We start from the raw sequence: 14,787 nt of genomic DNA on the forward strand, positions 1-14,787 counted from the left end.
CATGTTTTTTTTGTTCCTAAATTGGGACATTTACCTTTTTTTTAGTGGGCATATTTGGCTGGGTTTGATGATGTCACAGGTTATGTTATGTGCCTGGTGCAGGTGCTTGCCCAAATGTGAACCTACGAGAAAGCATCCTTTACCTATTCCGGGTCCTGTGCTGAAGGTGGGTTTGTGTGGCAACTGGGTGAGTCTTCATCTACCCTTCCACAGTAGAAGAAATTCTGAAGGGAGAAAGTCCCTTGGATGAAACGCGTAGGGGAGGAGCTACACGCTGATGCTATTGTAGCAGGTCTGGAGTGGCTTCCGGGTGAGGAGACGGAGCGTTTGATTTCAGTTGCCCGGGAGATTCAACACCAGCTGAGTTTGATTTTTACATCGCTGAATATTCATTTTAAATGTAAGTGTTCTGATTTTTTCTAAATACATTATCATCTGGGAGTTTTACACTATGTGCGATTCTGGGTTTCTATTCCTGAGAAAATGAGAGAGATCTGAGGGAGACCATGTGCAGACTAACGGCTTCACCTGTCAGTGATTCAGTGGAGAGGGAGACATTGGACTCCAGGGAAGTATTGGACTGTACAGAGAGTTTTTATAACCATTTCGGTGGTCTGGAGTATCTGGTGAGTGTGCTAGTGGTTGCCCACTTGGAGGTGTACAGAGAGTTTTTATAACCATTTCGGTGGTCTGCTGAGTGTGCTAGTGGTTGCCCACTTGGAGGTGGATCACTGGGAATTATTTGATGGAGTAAAGCACAGAAGTCACAGTGGACTATGGAATTTTATATGCAATAATTGTTTCACCTACTGAATTCATTAAAATGTATTTGATTATCACTATTTTTGGAAATTTTCTTGCAAAAGAAAATTTCCCCCTCCTTGTGTTTTATGTATGGATTCATTCTGACACAGTTTATACAGAATACATTTAGGGGTTCACATGTAGGGATGGGGATAGCGCAGTGTTTTTTGTTTAAAATATTGTGGGGGAAATTTAAAAGCTTCTTTCTGTCTCTGCAGCTGTCATTTCGTTTTTGGGAGAGTACCATAGCGCGGATAAATATTTGTTTTAATAATCTTCCTTTTTGCTCAAGGATCTCTGTGATTTTAATTGTGTTCACTTTGTTTAGCCAGAGGCTTACTGGAGGGGGAGCATTTTCTTTCCAGTAGAGCGGCATGCTTCAAGGGTAGGAGGTGGGTCAGTTTGTATGATATATCTCCAAGAAGTGCCCGGGAGATTCAACACCAGCTGAGTTTGATTTTTACAGCGCTGAATATTCATTTTAAATGTAAGTGTTCTGATTTTTTTTCTAAATACATTACAGGCAATCCCAGAATTTGTAACATGGAACCTTCCTGCTGTTGGCATCTCCATAATAGGGCAAAGTTCTGTCAAAGGTTGTCACTGCCAATGGTGGATCTGATGTGTCTTGTATCTCTTGAATGGATTTGAAGCCTGCTGCCGTCAAGAAGTGTTTGAAGCACAAATGGCCTGTTAAACAGGGTTTTAAAAACATTGTCCTGGGGGGCGTGGCTTAACAGTATAGACACATTTTCTGTGAGCTCTGCACAGTCTCATCTTATGCCTTCAGGTCTCATGCCAAGTCTAAGCCTGGCTCCCTGCAGATATTTATTTTGCCATCAGGAGCCAAATTAATCCAGTGCAGCCCACCTTGAGTGATGCAACCCCTGCCTTATCCGACAGTGGATTCCTGTAAGCAGACTCCTCAGCTCCGATCCCTGGATCCTTCTTTGGTCCCTCCTCGAGTTGTGGACCCTGTACCGCCTTGCACAGTTGAGAGTGAGTTCTGGGCCAGCAATGACTGTGCACCCTTCTGTGGTAGACCTTGGGTCTGGTTCCGCTGCATTCCTAATCATTCGAGAGCATTACAATAGGATCACCAGAAACCAGGGAACTGCGTAACATTCTTTCAGGAATAGCAACATTATGGGGGGAATTTATCAAAACGAGCAGACAAAAACTGGAGCAGCTGTTCATGGCAACCAATCAGCTTCTCTCTTCAGTTTGTTCAGTTAAGATTTGAAAATGAAAAAGAGAAGCCGATTGGTTGCCATGCACAACTGTTCCAGATTTTGATAAATTCCCCTCTATGTTTCTATCGCTGAAAGTAAAAAAAAAAGCCAATATACATCGGGATTGCCTGTCCGAGTGACGGCAAGAGCTCTGCTCTCACTCTCAAACACCTGATTAATGAAAGGGAGTGTCTGAAAAATGTTAACTCTTTCATTAATGGGTGCATCTATACTGAGGCATCCATTAATGAATGGTAACCGCTGATTCTCCGCGGTTACCAGCATTGCAGAGCTGCAAATAACTGGTCACGTACAGTGTACATGGCCAGTCATATGGGCACTTTGTGGCGGGATGTACGAAGGGGTTAACATGCTTGCTGTTACTGAAACCTGGCTTCAGGAATCTGACTCTGCTTCTCTTGCTGGTGGCCATGGTGGCTTCCAGTGAACACTCTCACGCAGACCCAGGGGACCGAAAGGAGGTAGAGTGGGAATCCTATCCCCACAATGCACTTTTCAAGTTCTGCCTACACTACCCTCTCCTTACCTATTTTCTCTAGTTTACCTGGGGATTGCTGTAATTTATCAGCCTCCTGGACCAGTATCTCACTTTGATGACTTCTCTGCCTAGCTATCCTGCTTTCTCTCCTCTGAATTATCCACTTTCATTCTTGGAGACTTTAACATTGCTATTAACGTTAACACCCTGGCTACCACTCAACTTCTCAACCTAATCTCTTCTTTTGACCTAACACAATGGACACACACTCTGATGGCAATATACTAGATCTTGTGTTCTCTTGAATCTGCACTCCTTTTCCTCTCTCAGACCACAACCTTGTCGGTTTTTCGCTCACCCTGTCCCTAACCCGGAATCCCCCTAACCAGCACACTGTTACCCGGAGAAACCTTTGCCACTTCAACCCTTCTCCACTCTGCTACTGACTACCTATATGACAAAATCTCACCTCTGTCCTGCCCTCACCTGGCTACTTCTGTCTTCAACAGCACACTCTCATCCTCCTAGACACCTTGGCTACATGCAAACCTAGTCTGCCGCCACTACAACTATGGCAAACAGAAGCTACCAGAAAGCTAGCCATGCTCTTGACGAAGTGTGGCATAAAACTAGGTCCCTGTAAGTGTGGCATAAAACTAGGTCACCCCGTATAAAGCTGCCCTCTTAAAATATAATTCCTTCCTCTGTGCTGCCAAACAGACATATTTTGTCACTCTAATTAACACACGCATCCAGTCTTTGTTAACTCTTTACTACTTTTAAATCTCTACTATGTCTCCACCCAATAACTCACCCGCCTCCAATGAGTTGTTCACTGCCCCAATAACTGTTTGCTGTCCCTTAGGGGCCAGCTTCACCCTTGACGCGTGGATCCAACCTGGGGATTCCTCTGTTAGGTTCTTGTGACCGCTAGCACCATTGTAGGCACCATTGTAAGGCGGGTCCACAGTTTGGTGTCAGTGGAGCGCCTTCACCAATACCACATCTCCAGGCTTAATGGGATGAGTAGGTTGCTCTGACGGTAAAGGTAAAGAGAGAGACATCACCATAGATGCTATTCAATGTATTATTTGTTCCACATATGTCTCCTGAATCTGCTGCAAGTCCCCTTCAATTAAATTGGTGGACCTTTAGTGCAAGGTGTGGGGAAAGGTCTTCCCATTAAAATATCAAAGGATGACATGCCAATAGTTTTATTAGGAGATATTCTGATCTCAGCCAACACGGCTGGCAAGTAATCTAGCCATTTAGCAAATTGTCCTTAATATCCTCTCTACAATTCCTGAGCTCTATGGGTGATAACGGATGTGAAATTTCCAGCCAATGCACAACAACTTGACTACATTGTGCAACACCTGTGAGATAAAGGCTGGACCATTGTCTGTATCAATAGAGATTAGGCACCCATACCTTGGTATAATTTCCTTACATAATATTTTAGCCACTGTTCAGCTATCCTCTCAGGTGGTAGGGAACAACTTGACTACATTGTGCAACACCTGTGAGATAAAGGCTGTATCAATAGAGATTAGGCACCCATACCTTGGTATAATTTCCTTGCATAATATTTTAGCCACTGCTCAGCTATCCTCTCAGTTGGTAGGGAACGCTAAAATCCTCTATGTGATAGTTTGGAGGTGACAGGTTCTCTTTATGGAACCTGCCCTCCAACACAGAACTGATTGATGTTCTGTGTATCAAAGAATCATTTACAATATTGCTATTGTGATGGAGTGTGTTTAGAAAGGACTCAGATATATGTACTTAATAAATATTTATTTAATTATAATAAAAAAATCCCATAGTTCAATATAAAACAATCCACTTGTAGTAACATTCATATAGTTCTCCAGATGTCAGTGCTCTTGACGAAGTGTGGCATAAAACACGGCTATTGCTGATTCATATACTTAAAATCCATATTACAAATTAGTACATCCATATAACTTTTACATATTCCATATATTCTTAACAAGTATATCATTATTTGATGAGTCCCCTACGCATTACGCCCACAACGGCTTCTTCAGGGGGGTATATTTGTTTTGTTTGTTTGTATCTATCGATTTTCAGCAATAATCTGTCTTTTTGAGGAAAAACACACATATAATACAATATCAGTCAGTATTCAACCATGAGATCAAAAATCAGCATATAGTATATTGTAGCTCAAAAATCTTCAATTATTTCCTACTTGTACATACAGTCCCTTATTTATCATTAGTCAATATATTATATTCGTTATTCTTCATTTGTCAATAGTAGGTTCACATTGATATAATCTATGGAAACAAGATATCCCATGTTTGAATTTGTCCATCAACACTCATTCATCCATAGTGCATATATTTGATCATTTTACCATTAGATTGTTCAGTATATGTGCAAAAATATTTCATAATTTTTCCCTTTTTTCCCATGATATATGTTTTAATTGTAATTCTTGGTCTAGATATATAACAGGGTATGACATCATTTGGGTGGGTGTGGCATCCCTTCAGGCTTCGTCTAACTCTTTTCCTTGATGTATCTATGTTGCAAAGCAACCTTAGTCGCTCATTACGAGCTGAATTCCATTACTTACTTAGCATTGTTCTATTTGTATATCTTGCCTGTCATTTTGGATGTCATCTGGTTCCGTCGTGTTTATAGTCTCCCCAGTATCAATACACAATCTTTTAGAGGGGCCATAGTTATAGAATGTGATATATATATATATATCATTTTTACAATTTTAAATACATATATATACATATTATTCTCGCATTCATGAATTTTTGTTTCCTGCTTAACCTCTATAATTATTTAATACATTCATCTAGTTTCATGATTTCCACAACATATATACATTTTAATATTTTTTCATCCTTCATAGCTTCATAATTATCTTTATATATATTTTTATTTTCATATACCCGCAAAAAGCAACAGGTGTCTCCATATATCTATATCTTTACATTTTCTTTTTGTATCTGATCTAGATTTTTACCCATTTTTTCTTTTATCTTTTATATTTATTATTTATTATTTTATTTATTTGTTTTGTTCCCTTTCTTTCCCTTCCTATTTTCCTGATCGATTTTGCAATCCATATATCTGACATAACCGTCTGGTATATTCATTTTTGTTCTTTTCTTTTAGTCATGTATATATCACAAGTTTTTCTTTTGTCTTAGATCATGTTTGTTATACGTTGTTTTTCTAATTATATACTTATTTTTGTTTATTTTAAATCTATGTATGCCTTCTTGGCTCAATGTGTATTGATGAAATGGGCATATTTTCCCCATTAATCCATCCCATGATAAACTCCATATGTTTGACATTCTTATATGCTCTCTTATATGCTCTCTTTCTTTATTATTTTTATTTTTGATAAAGGAACGTATATTGTTACACCTTAAGTGATTCCGGGAGTACGTTGATTCAGGTAGGTATTGTGATCACAACCCTCCTGTCTCATTCTTTGTAATTCCAGTAATAGCACTTCAGTCCACACCTCCTAATTATTGAGTTTCAAAGAATCATTTACAATATTGCTATTGTGATGGAGTGTGTTTAGAAAGGACTCAGATATATGTACTTAATAAATATTTATTTAATTATAATAAAAAAATCCCATAGTTCAATATAAAACAATCCACTTGTAGTAACATTCATATAGTTCTCCAGATGTCAGTATACTGTCTCTAACGGCTATTGCTGATTCATATACTTAAAATCCATACTACAAAGTAGTACATTCATATAACTTTTACATATTCCATATATTCTTAACAAGTATATCATTATTTGATGAGTCCCCTACGCGTTACGCCCACAACGGCTTCTTCAGGGGGGTATATTTGTTTTGTTTGTATCTATCGATTTTCATAATCTGTCTTTTTGAGGAAAAACACACATATAATACAATATCAGTCAGTATTCAACCATGAGATCAAAAATCAGCATATAGTATATTGTAGCTCAAAAATCTTCAATTATTTCTATTTTCTACTTGTACATACAGTCCCTTATTTATCATTAGTCAATATATTATATTCGTTATTCTTCATTTGTCAATAGTAGGTTCACATTGATATTCAAACATGGGATATGTTGTTCTGTGTAGTTCCTGACAGCTGAGACAGGTGGCGCTGTCATTACAGCGCCACGGTCTCAGTGATGGCAGACGAAGAAAGAAAGTTCTTTTGCTAAACGTATCTACAATGACCAAAAGTTACTTAAGACCTCCTCTGGCCACAGGCATGTGTGTAAAATCTATCTGCAATTCCTGAAAAGGGCCACTAGATGATGTTCTTTACCTATCCTTTTCCCTTGAACATTATTTCTTGCACATGTTAAACATCTGGACAATTGATCCTGAACCATAGTCCCTAGATATTTCTTTTTAAGTATACATTTTTATTGAACATTTTTCAGAATACAAAACCCGAATAAAACAGTAGTAAAGCCAAGTACAGATCATAGCTATATAGATGCAGATGAACAAGACATGGGTATCTCAGTATACAATATATACAGCAATATGTTGGAGATCAAGTTACAGGTCATACCGGGGATATATTATGGGATATATTAACAGATGTATATTAGCGATCTAATCATCTTGTACAGAACAGATAGTCAAAACATACTCTTGAATAATGCAACAAGTAAATTGTCGTGATCGGATTGGAAGAGAAAGGACAGAATAGTCCCTAGATATTTTATACAAAAATGTTGTTTTAATGATTGCAAAGTTAATTTCCTCCCCTTACAGTACATATATGGCAGATGAGGTTTAATGTCGACAAATGCAAAATTATGCACTTTGGGCCTAAAAATAAAAAAATGGGTTACACAATTATGGGTATGCCACTAGGGAAGTCAGAAATGGAGAAAGACTTGGGGGTCATAGTAGACCATAGACTAAATAATAGCTTACAGTGCCAGGTTGCTGTAAGCAAATCTAGTGTGTCCTGTATCAAAAAGGGAACGTTTTGCAGGGATACACTTCATTGGTTTGGCCTCACCTGGAGTATGTGGTCCAGTTTTGGGCACCAGTACACAGAAAGGATGTCCTGGAGCTGGAAAGAGTCCAGCAGAGGGCAACCAAACTCATTAAGGGAATGGAGGACCAGAACTATGAGACAAGGCTACTAAATGTAAATATGTTCACGCTGGAAGTAAGGAGGGGATATTATTTTCATGTTCAACTTCATGTTTCTTGTTCAACGGTCAAAGCAACATTACCAACAAACTCTTTACGCTTAACTCCATAACAAAGACCAGAGGCCACAACCTAAAATTGGTGGACAAAAAATTCCAACACAAGGGGCGAAAGGGGTTCTTCTCAGTTAGGGTTTGAAACTCTCTGCCACAGGCAATGATTTCAGCAAAGAGTGTGGAATCATTCAAGAAGCTTTTGGACGATTTCCTGAGTTACCCTAATGTACAGGGGTACAGATGACACAGGGACCTATACATACACACACAAAAGGTTGGACTTGATGGACTTATGTCTTTATTCAACCTCAAATACTATGTTACACACACACACACACACACGCCTGATCTTCAGTAGAGACCTGTGCGGTCTCTTCTCTTTGGAAGTCCAAGTACCACTGACCTGTCACGTCCAAAACAAGCCTGTTGACTTGCATTGGACTTGAGGATGCTGAGAGACATTCAAAAGGCGAAGCAGTGCTAAGCCTCTCCTCAATTCTCAGCTAACAAACTACAGAAAACCCTGGTAGAAACAATTTGGAAAACCTGAGTATCAAATAACAAGCACCTGAAAGCACTTAAATATCTTACTTGAATAGAGTATGATTTAGTTACTAAACTGAACAGTTGAAATAAGCATTTAACATTGTTATATGTACAGAAGGAGCGTTTAAAATTTTGATATCCCTTCCTTTCACACTATCTGCACAGGCACAGATCCCCTCCTGTTTGGAGAGGTAGGGATTGGATGCCACTGCTGTGACATCCGTGTCCGGCCACTTTTTTACTTACACTTTTTTAAATGATCGGACCTCAGGTCGATCTATGGGGAATCGGATGTAAACGGATATGTGTCCGTTTACATCAGATTACTTATCTGGCACAATCAGGTCCGGCAAAACGGAAACACTTCGGTTTGTTTTTCCAGACCTGGCCAGAGTTGGGGGCAACCGGGTGTGAATGGAAATGGATTCAGCTGCCTATAGACTGGTCCACCTGAAAAACTGACAGGCAGACCAGACCATGTGAAAGGGGCCTTATGGTATAACTGTAAGTATCATACTTTTTTCTTGAGCTGGATACAATGAACAGCCAACAAACATTACTTGCCTATCATAGCACCTTCAGCTCTCTTAAATTTTTTAAAGTCTACTAGCAATTCCCAGTATTTTAAATACAACCACATTAGTCTACCATTCTCTTGCTTATTGATGTTCAACAATACAGCACAATGGGTGTCATGCTTAAAAATGTCTACCAAGCCTTCTGACATTCCTAATTCGACTGCTACTGGATTAGTTGCAGCTTTAACAAGCAGGGTTTTTTCTATGTCTATTCTCTTTTTCCTAGGTGCTACAAAGCTACAGTAAATGTCCTGTCTTTCTTTGAGGGCTTCTTCAAATTCATTGAGTAAGCATTTTGCTTTTGTCTGCCACTTATTTTCTTTTTCAAGGTAGCTTGCGTACAAAGCTCCTGCTGCTCCACTCTTTTGGGCTGACTTTACTTCTTCTTTTAACTTGTCTTGCTCATGTTCCAAGAGCTTCCTCTCTTCAACTAGTTTCTGACTTTGAGAAATGAGAGCTTTACGGTAACTCAGTGTCCGATTCTTTTCTTTTTCAAGCTCAATTTGCAAATGAGCCACTGTACGTCGGTTTTCAACAATAATGTCTTTATATTTACTTTCCAGGTCTTTCTGGACATCCTTCACTTTCTGCTGATACTCTACTTTGGCTTTTCCAATTTGTTTATCAGACTCCTTTGACCAGATCCATCCTGTAGATGAGAAGAAAGTTAGAGACATATACTTTAAAGTAGAGGTGCACCGAAATGAAATTTTTACAACCAAAACAAAAAAATGTAAGGCCAAAACCGAAAAAATGTCTAACCTTTTCAAATGTTTTATTTTTATTAAATATTTTTATTGTTTTACATTATTGTTGGGGGCTTCCAGGAAATATCAGAGGTCTAAACACACCCCTTTTAAAATAGAAAAAGATTGAGGGTGCAGAGTCCTCAATCTCTTTTTCTGCATCCCCTGGATGCAATGAACAGGAACAGGAAGCCTTGACTGAATTAGTTATGAATGAACAGGAACACTGTTCATTCATAACTTGTGGAGATAGTCCACAATAATGAATGAACAGGAAGTGATGTAGATCACTTCCCATTCATTAATAATTGGGGACGCATTAAAACATACTATGTCCTCAATTATGTAGCGATCACTGAGTGCTTGTACCCCGCTCTTCCTCCTGACTCACTGTCACAGGAGGCTGAGCGAGCGGTGCAGGGAGGAGAGCTCGATCTACTCTGACATCTGGCTCCTCCTCCGCATCACCAGCCCGACCTCCTGTGACAGCTGTCTCCACCGCACACCGCCGAGATGAGCTCTCGCAAATAAATTTTCAAAATGAGCCTGCTTGTTTATGGTTTGGATTTCTGCATGTAGCTCCCCTCCCTGAACTCGTTTATTTCCAGAGCAAGTATGTTAGAAGTATGTGTAAAACAACTGTTCTAGCCGTTGAAGGCCAATTGCTAAAAGTGCGAATTGAGGAGAGGGAGTACAGTGAACAATAATGACCGTGGATTATAGATTTCCATCCAAAAGGGCTGTATCTCCATATGTGAGCAATAGAGCCTATATGTCCTCAGTTACGCCAGCATTGTGGAGAAGACGAAGCGAAGATCTTGGCTAACCTTTTAGAGTATAGTGATTCAAACATTTGGAAGTTTTCAAGGGCCAAGAGATGGTTTTGTGCCATTGTTCAGTGGAGAGTGTGAAATTAAATTCTTTCTTCCACCAGAGCATAGTCGGTAGTTTAGCTAGCAAGTTTGGGACATTAAACAGTTGATAAAAAAGAAATACGTTTACGTATTGGGGAGGAGCAATGCGTTGTCCCTAACTTGTAAGGATGTCAAGTAGTGTCTATCCCTGTTAAGGATTTTTATAAATCTCTTCGGATCAGAGTATGTTTGTCTAAGGGTTTCAAACGGGATTAAGGAGGTATTCGAGAATAATGTATCCAATTGCGTAAGATTAGGTGCATCCATGGGGGCAGGTGTATATCATCCAGAATGATTTACAAGGTGGACAGCGGGATATGTTGTAGTTTATGTTGGTGATTAGCACGTGTTGCAGACCCTAGAGAGTTGCCCACCTTCATGGTTGCATTAATCCTGGCTAAAAAGAAACTTTCAGGATTTTGATTCAGAATAGAGGAACACAATAAGGTCTGCAGCGAGTATCGTACTTTCTATGGAATTCCATATTTTGTCTGGGGAGGATGACCGCCAATGGGTTGCTTAATCTAAAATGGTAGCTTTGTAATATTTACAGACATCTGCCAGCGTGTTTCTTGGGTGTATATAAACAAGTTTTATGAATACGGTGTGCCTTGCCTCCCCATATAAAGGAGTCTGTTATGTGTTGGAGCTTTCTCAGGTATGAGGATAGAATAGGAATTGGGAGGGCCTGAAAAAGATAGAGTATGTCGGAGCAGGAACATTTTAGCTAAATTGATTCTTTCAGTCCACAAGTGGCCTTGGTCAGATCTTTGCATAATTCCGTAAGTTTTGTCAAAAGAAGGCTATAAAAAGGCCTTTTTTTTTAGCAGAAGGAGCCCATGAGAAGAGAGAGGAGGAGTCAATGTGGAGTTTAGTTTGACTAGATATTTTAATTGGCAACATATGTAAGTTGGAGTGATTAACTGTATAAAAAGAAATGTTACCAAAGTCTGTTAGAATCCTCTGTACTGCTAAACATAGGGTTTGTTTAGAAATATAATAACATCGCCTTTTTTGCTGACCAATAAAGAGAACCTGTCACCTCCAAAAGCTTGTGGTGATGACAAGTGAAAAAAAAAAAAGTACAACAATAATAAAATAAATAATTAAAAATGTAAATACATAAACATTAAAAATAAAATAAATATTAAAAATAAAACATTTTACAAAGTAAATTTTTTTTTAAAAACAACCCTGCTGCACCCACCATCTGCATGCGAATAAACACATTGTGTGTGTGTGTGCGTGTGAGCAATCGTGCACAAAATCGTGAGGATGGACGGGCGGTCAGATTCACACACCACCGCCGATCGCCCTTGCAGTGCCATTATTTGTCGCGCCAGACAGATTGTGCGGTTTCCCGCCGCAATACTGCCCGTGCAATCGCGCATAGTCGCAGTTGAAAACACCAGACAGTGCGTGTCACGAAAAAAAGGTACACGTACCTTTTTTTCAGCGATTACCACGCGGATGTAACTCCATTGAAATCAATTGGGCCGCACGGCAACCGCTGTATGCAACTGCAATCGCACACGATTGCCCAAATCTGCACCACCCCTAAAAGGGTAAATTCACTTTTCCAAGTAATTTGGGAAAAAGGAATTACCCGCACAAATCTGGCCTCCTGTCACAGAGCAGCCTGTAGCTCAAGCTTGTCGCTTGAACTTTACCTATTTTTCCGCGGATGCCGCACAATTTGGCCCCAATGGTGGCCCATTTGGCTCTAATGGTGTCGCGCAAAATCGCAGTATAAATGCAGTATAAATTTATCTTGTGGAACGTTCGGGGCTTGAACTCCAGCCCCAAGCGCTCCCTAGTATTCGATTTTCTCTTTAGGCTTAAGCCACATGTGGTGATTCTGCAGGAGACCCACCTGCTGGGATCTAGGATACTGGCACTGAAAAAACACTGGGTCGCCAAATCCTTTAATGGTGTATACTCATCATATTCACGTGGGGAGTCTATTCTACTGGCTAAATCGCTTAATGCTGATGTTGATGTTCTTCAGGTTAAAACTGACCCACACGGGAGATTTGTTATCATTCACATGGCTATAGATGGGACTCCTTTGACATTGGCCTCTGTTTATCGTCTCCCCCCCCCCAGGTGTGGACGTTCTCCATACGATAACTAATGCTGCCCTGACCATGCCCACTGCCCCCTTGATGATCATGGGCGACTTTAACATGGCCCCTAACCCCCTACTAGACCGAATGGGAGGCGTGGGGTGACTCAATAGTAATTTCACCGACTGGATCCAGGGAATTGGGCTTCATGATGTGTGGCGCTGGAAGTGGCCAGACACTAAGGCCTATTCATGCCACTCTGCTACACATAGGACGCTTTCCAGTATTGACTTGGCATTTGTGAACCCGACAATTCTTCCGAGGCTCACGGGGGTGCGCTTTCTCCCTAGGGGGATCTCGGATCATGCCCCCTTATTAGTGGAGCTCAGCTGGGGCAATTCATTCTCTTCCAGAGTGTGGAGAATGAACTCCCATTGGCTGTCTGATCCTTCTGTGGAGACTGCCTGTTCCCAGGCTATTGGCTACTACTGGAGTGACAATGCCCCTGTGACTTCCTCTTCCCTTAAATGGGAAGCCTTCAAACCCACTCTTAGAGGAGCGTTCATGGCCGCTACGGGGGCAGTCCGTAAACTCAAGGGGGAGGTAGCACTAGCATTGGAGGGTGATATGGGAGAGGCTGAGAACACCTACGTCCTAGATCCCACTTCATCAGCTTAAAGCGATTGGATGGGGAAAAAGCGTAAATATGATTTGTTCCTACTGGAACAAACCAAAAAGAAAATGCTACATACCCAGCAAAAAATATTGGAGTTTGGGAACAAGGCGGGTAGATTATTGGCATACTTTACTAAACCTGACTTCAACCCTACCTCTATTCCACACATTGTCTCCCCCTCGGGGTCCCTGGTCACTGATACCCAGGACATTATGGATGCATTCCTGTCCTTCTATAGAGATTTATACTCATCCAGAGCCCAATACACGGACGCGGAGCTGGGGAACTGTCTCAGATCTCCCGCCCCTGTCTGCCCCCTCAAGCTAGAGGAGCTGGATCAACCGCTCACTACTGACGAAATTTAGTTGGCGGTTGCCCAGTTCCCTACTGGGAAGACCCCGGGGCTTGACGGGTTCCCAGTAGAATGGTACGCTTCTTATATGGAAGAAATGGGGCCACATTTACTGGACACTTACGAGGCATTTGGGCTGGGTATACTCCCCCCGTCTATGAGAGAAGCTCTTATAGTCTTGATTCTAAAACCGGGTAAGGATCCGACTAAACGTGACTCATACGTTAATTAACGTAGACGCAAAAATCCTAGCCAAAATTCTGGCGATACGCATTAATAAACACATTCTGTCCCTTATTGGCAGTGATCAGGCGGGATTCATGCCAGGCCGCTCCACCAGGATGAATATCCGCAGACTTTTCACTAACCTCCACGACTGAAGGTAGAGCATTGATCTCACTTGATACCCAAAAAGCCTTCGAGAGTGTTGAGTGGCCATATCTACTGAGAGTACTGGAGGCATATGGGTTTGGCTCCCAAATGATCCGTTGGATAGAGATTCTGTATAACGCCCCAGTGGCCAGATTGCGCATCAACAGAGAAGTTTCTGACCCGTTTTGTATCTTTCGGGGTACAAGACAGGGTTGTCCTCTCTCCCCTATCCTTTTTGCCTTGGCAATTGAGCCCCTGGCGATTCGGATACGGGAGTCTGTGTCTATACATGGCTTGAAGATACGTGACCTGGGAGGAGCGCATCTCTTTATATGCTGATGATACGCTAATTTGTCAGAACCGAATGGCTCCCTATGCCACCTCCTTCAGTTATTGGACGTATTTGGAGCCTTTTCGGGCTTCAAGGTCAACTGGGACAAAATCAGTCCTTTTCCCCCTGGATGATGCCACAGTGGCGAATATTCATCCTATGTCCACGCTACGGGTGGTGAATGACTTTAAATATCTGGCTGTTAGGGTTCAGTTGCCCCTCTCTGGCTGTTAGGGTTCAGTTTGGCCCCGACTATTGACTCTCTTCATTTGAAGACTAAACAGTGGATGAACCTGGCACTGGACCTTATGGGAAGAGTCAATATCATTAAGATGAACTTCCTCCCCAAGTTACTGTATATCCTAGCGAATGCCCCTTGCTATGTTCCAAAAAGTTATTTCCGTAAAATTGACTCTATTTGCACTGGGTTCCTGTGGGGGGG

The 14,787-nt window shown here is 41.1% G+C and overlaps 1 protein-coding gene across 1 annotated transcript; it reads right to left on the minus strand.

Annotated features, from left to right (window-relative positions):
• Window positions 1–6,365: 6,365 nt before the first annotated feature.
• On the minus strand, window positions 6,366–10,526 carry CCDC127 (coiled-coil domain containing 127; the record flags this gene model as incomplete). The annotated part of the gene is made up of 3 exons (XM_018566616.1): window positions 10,421–10,526; window positions 8,887–9,537; window positions 6,366–6,385 (listed from the first exon to the last, which is right to left on the minus strand). Coding segments are annotated over exons 1-3 (777 nt in total), but the record flags the coding sequence as incomplete, so codon positions are not given.
• Between the last annotated feature and the right edge of the window lie 4,261 nt (window positions 10,527–14,787).

This window comes from Nanorana parkeri, unplaced genomic scaffold, assembly GCF_000935625.1.
Source record: "Nanorana parkeri isolate BGI_ZX_2015 unplaced genomic scaffold, ASM93562v1 scaffold963, whole genome shotgun sequence".
Lineage (NCBI taxonomy): Eukaryota > Metazoa > Chordata > Amphibia > Anura > Dicroglossidae > Nanorana > Nanorana parkeri.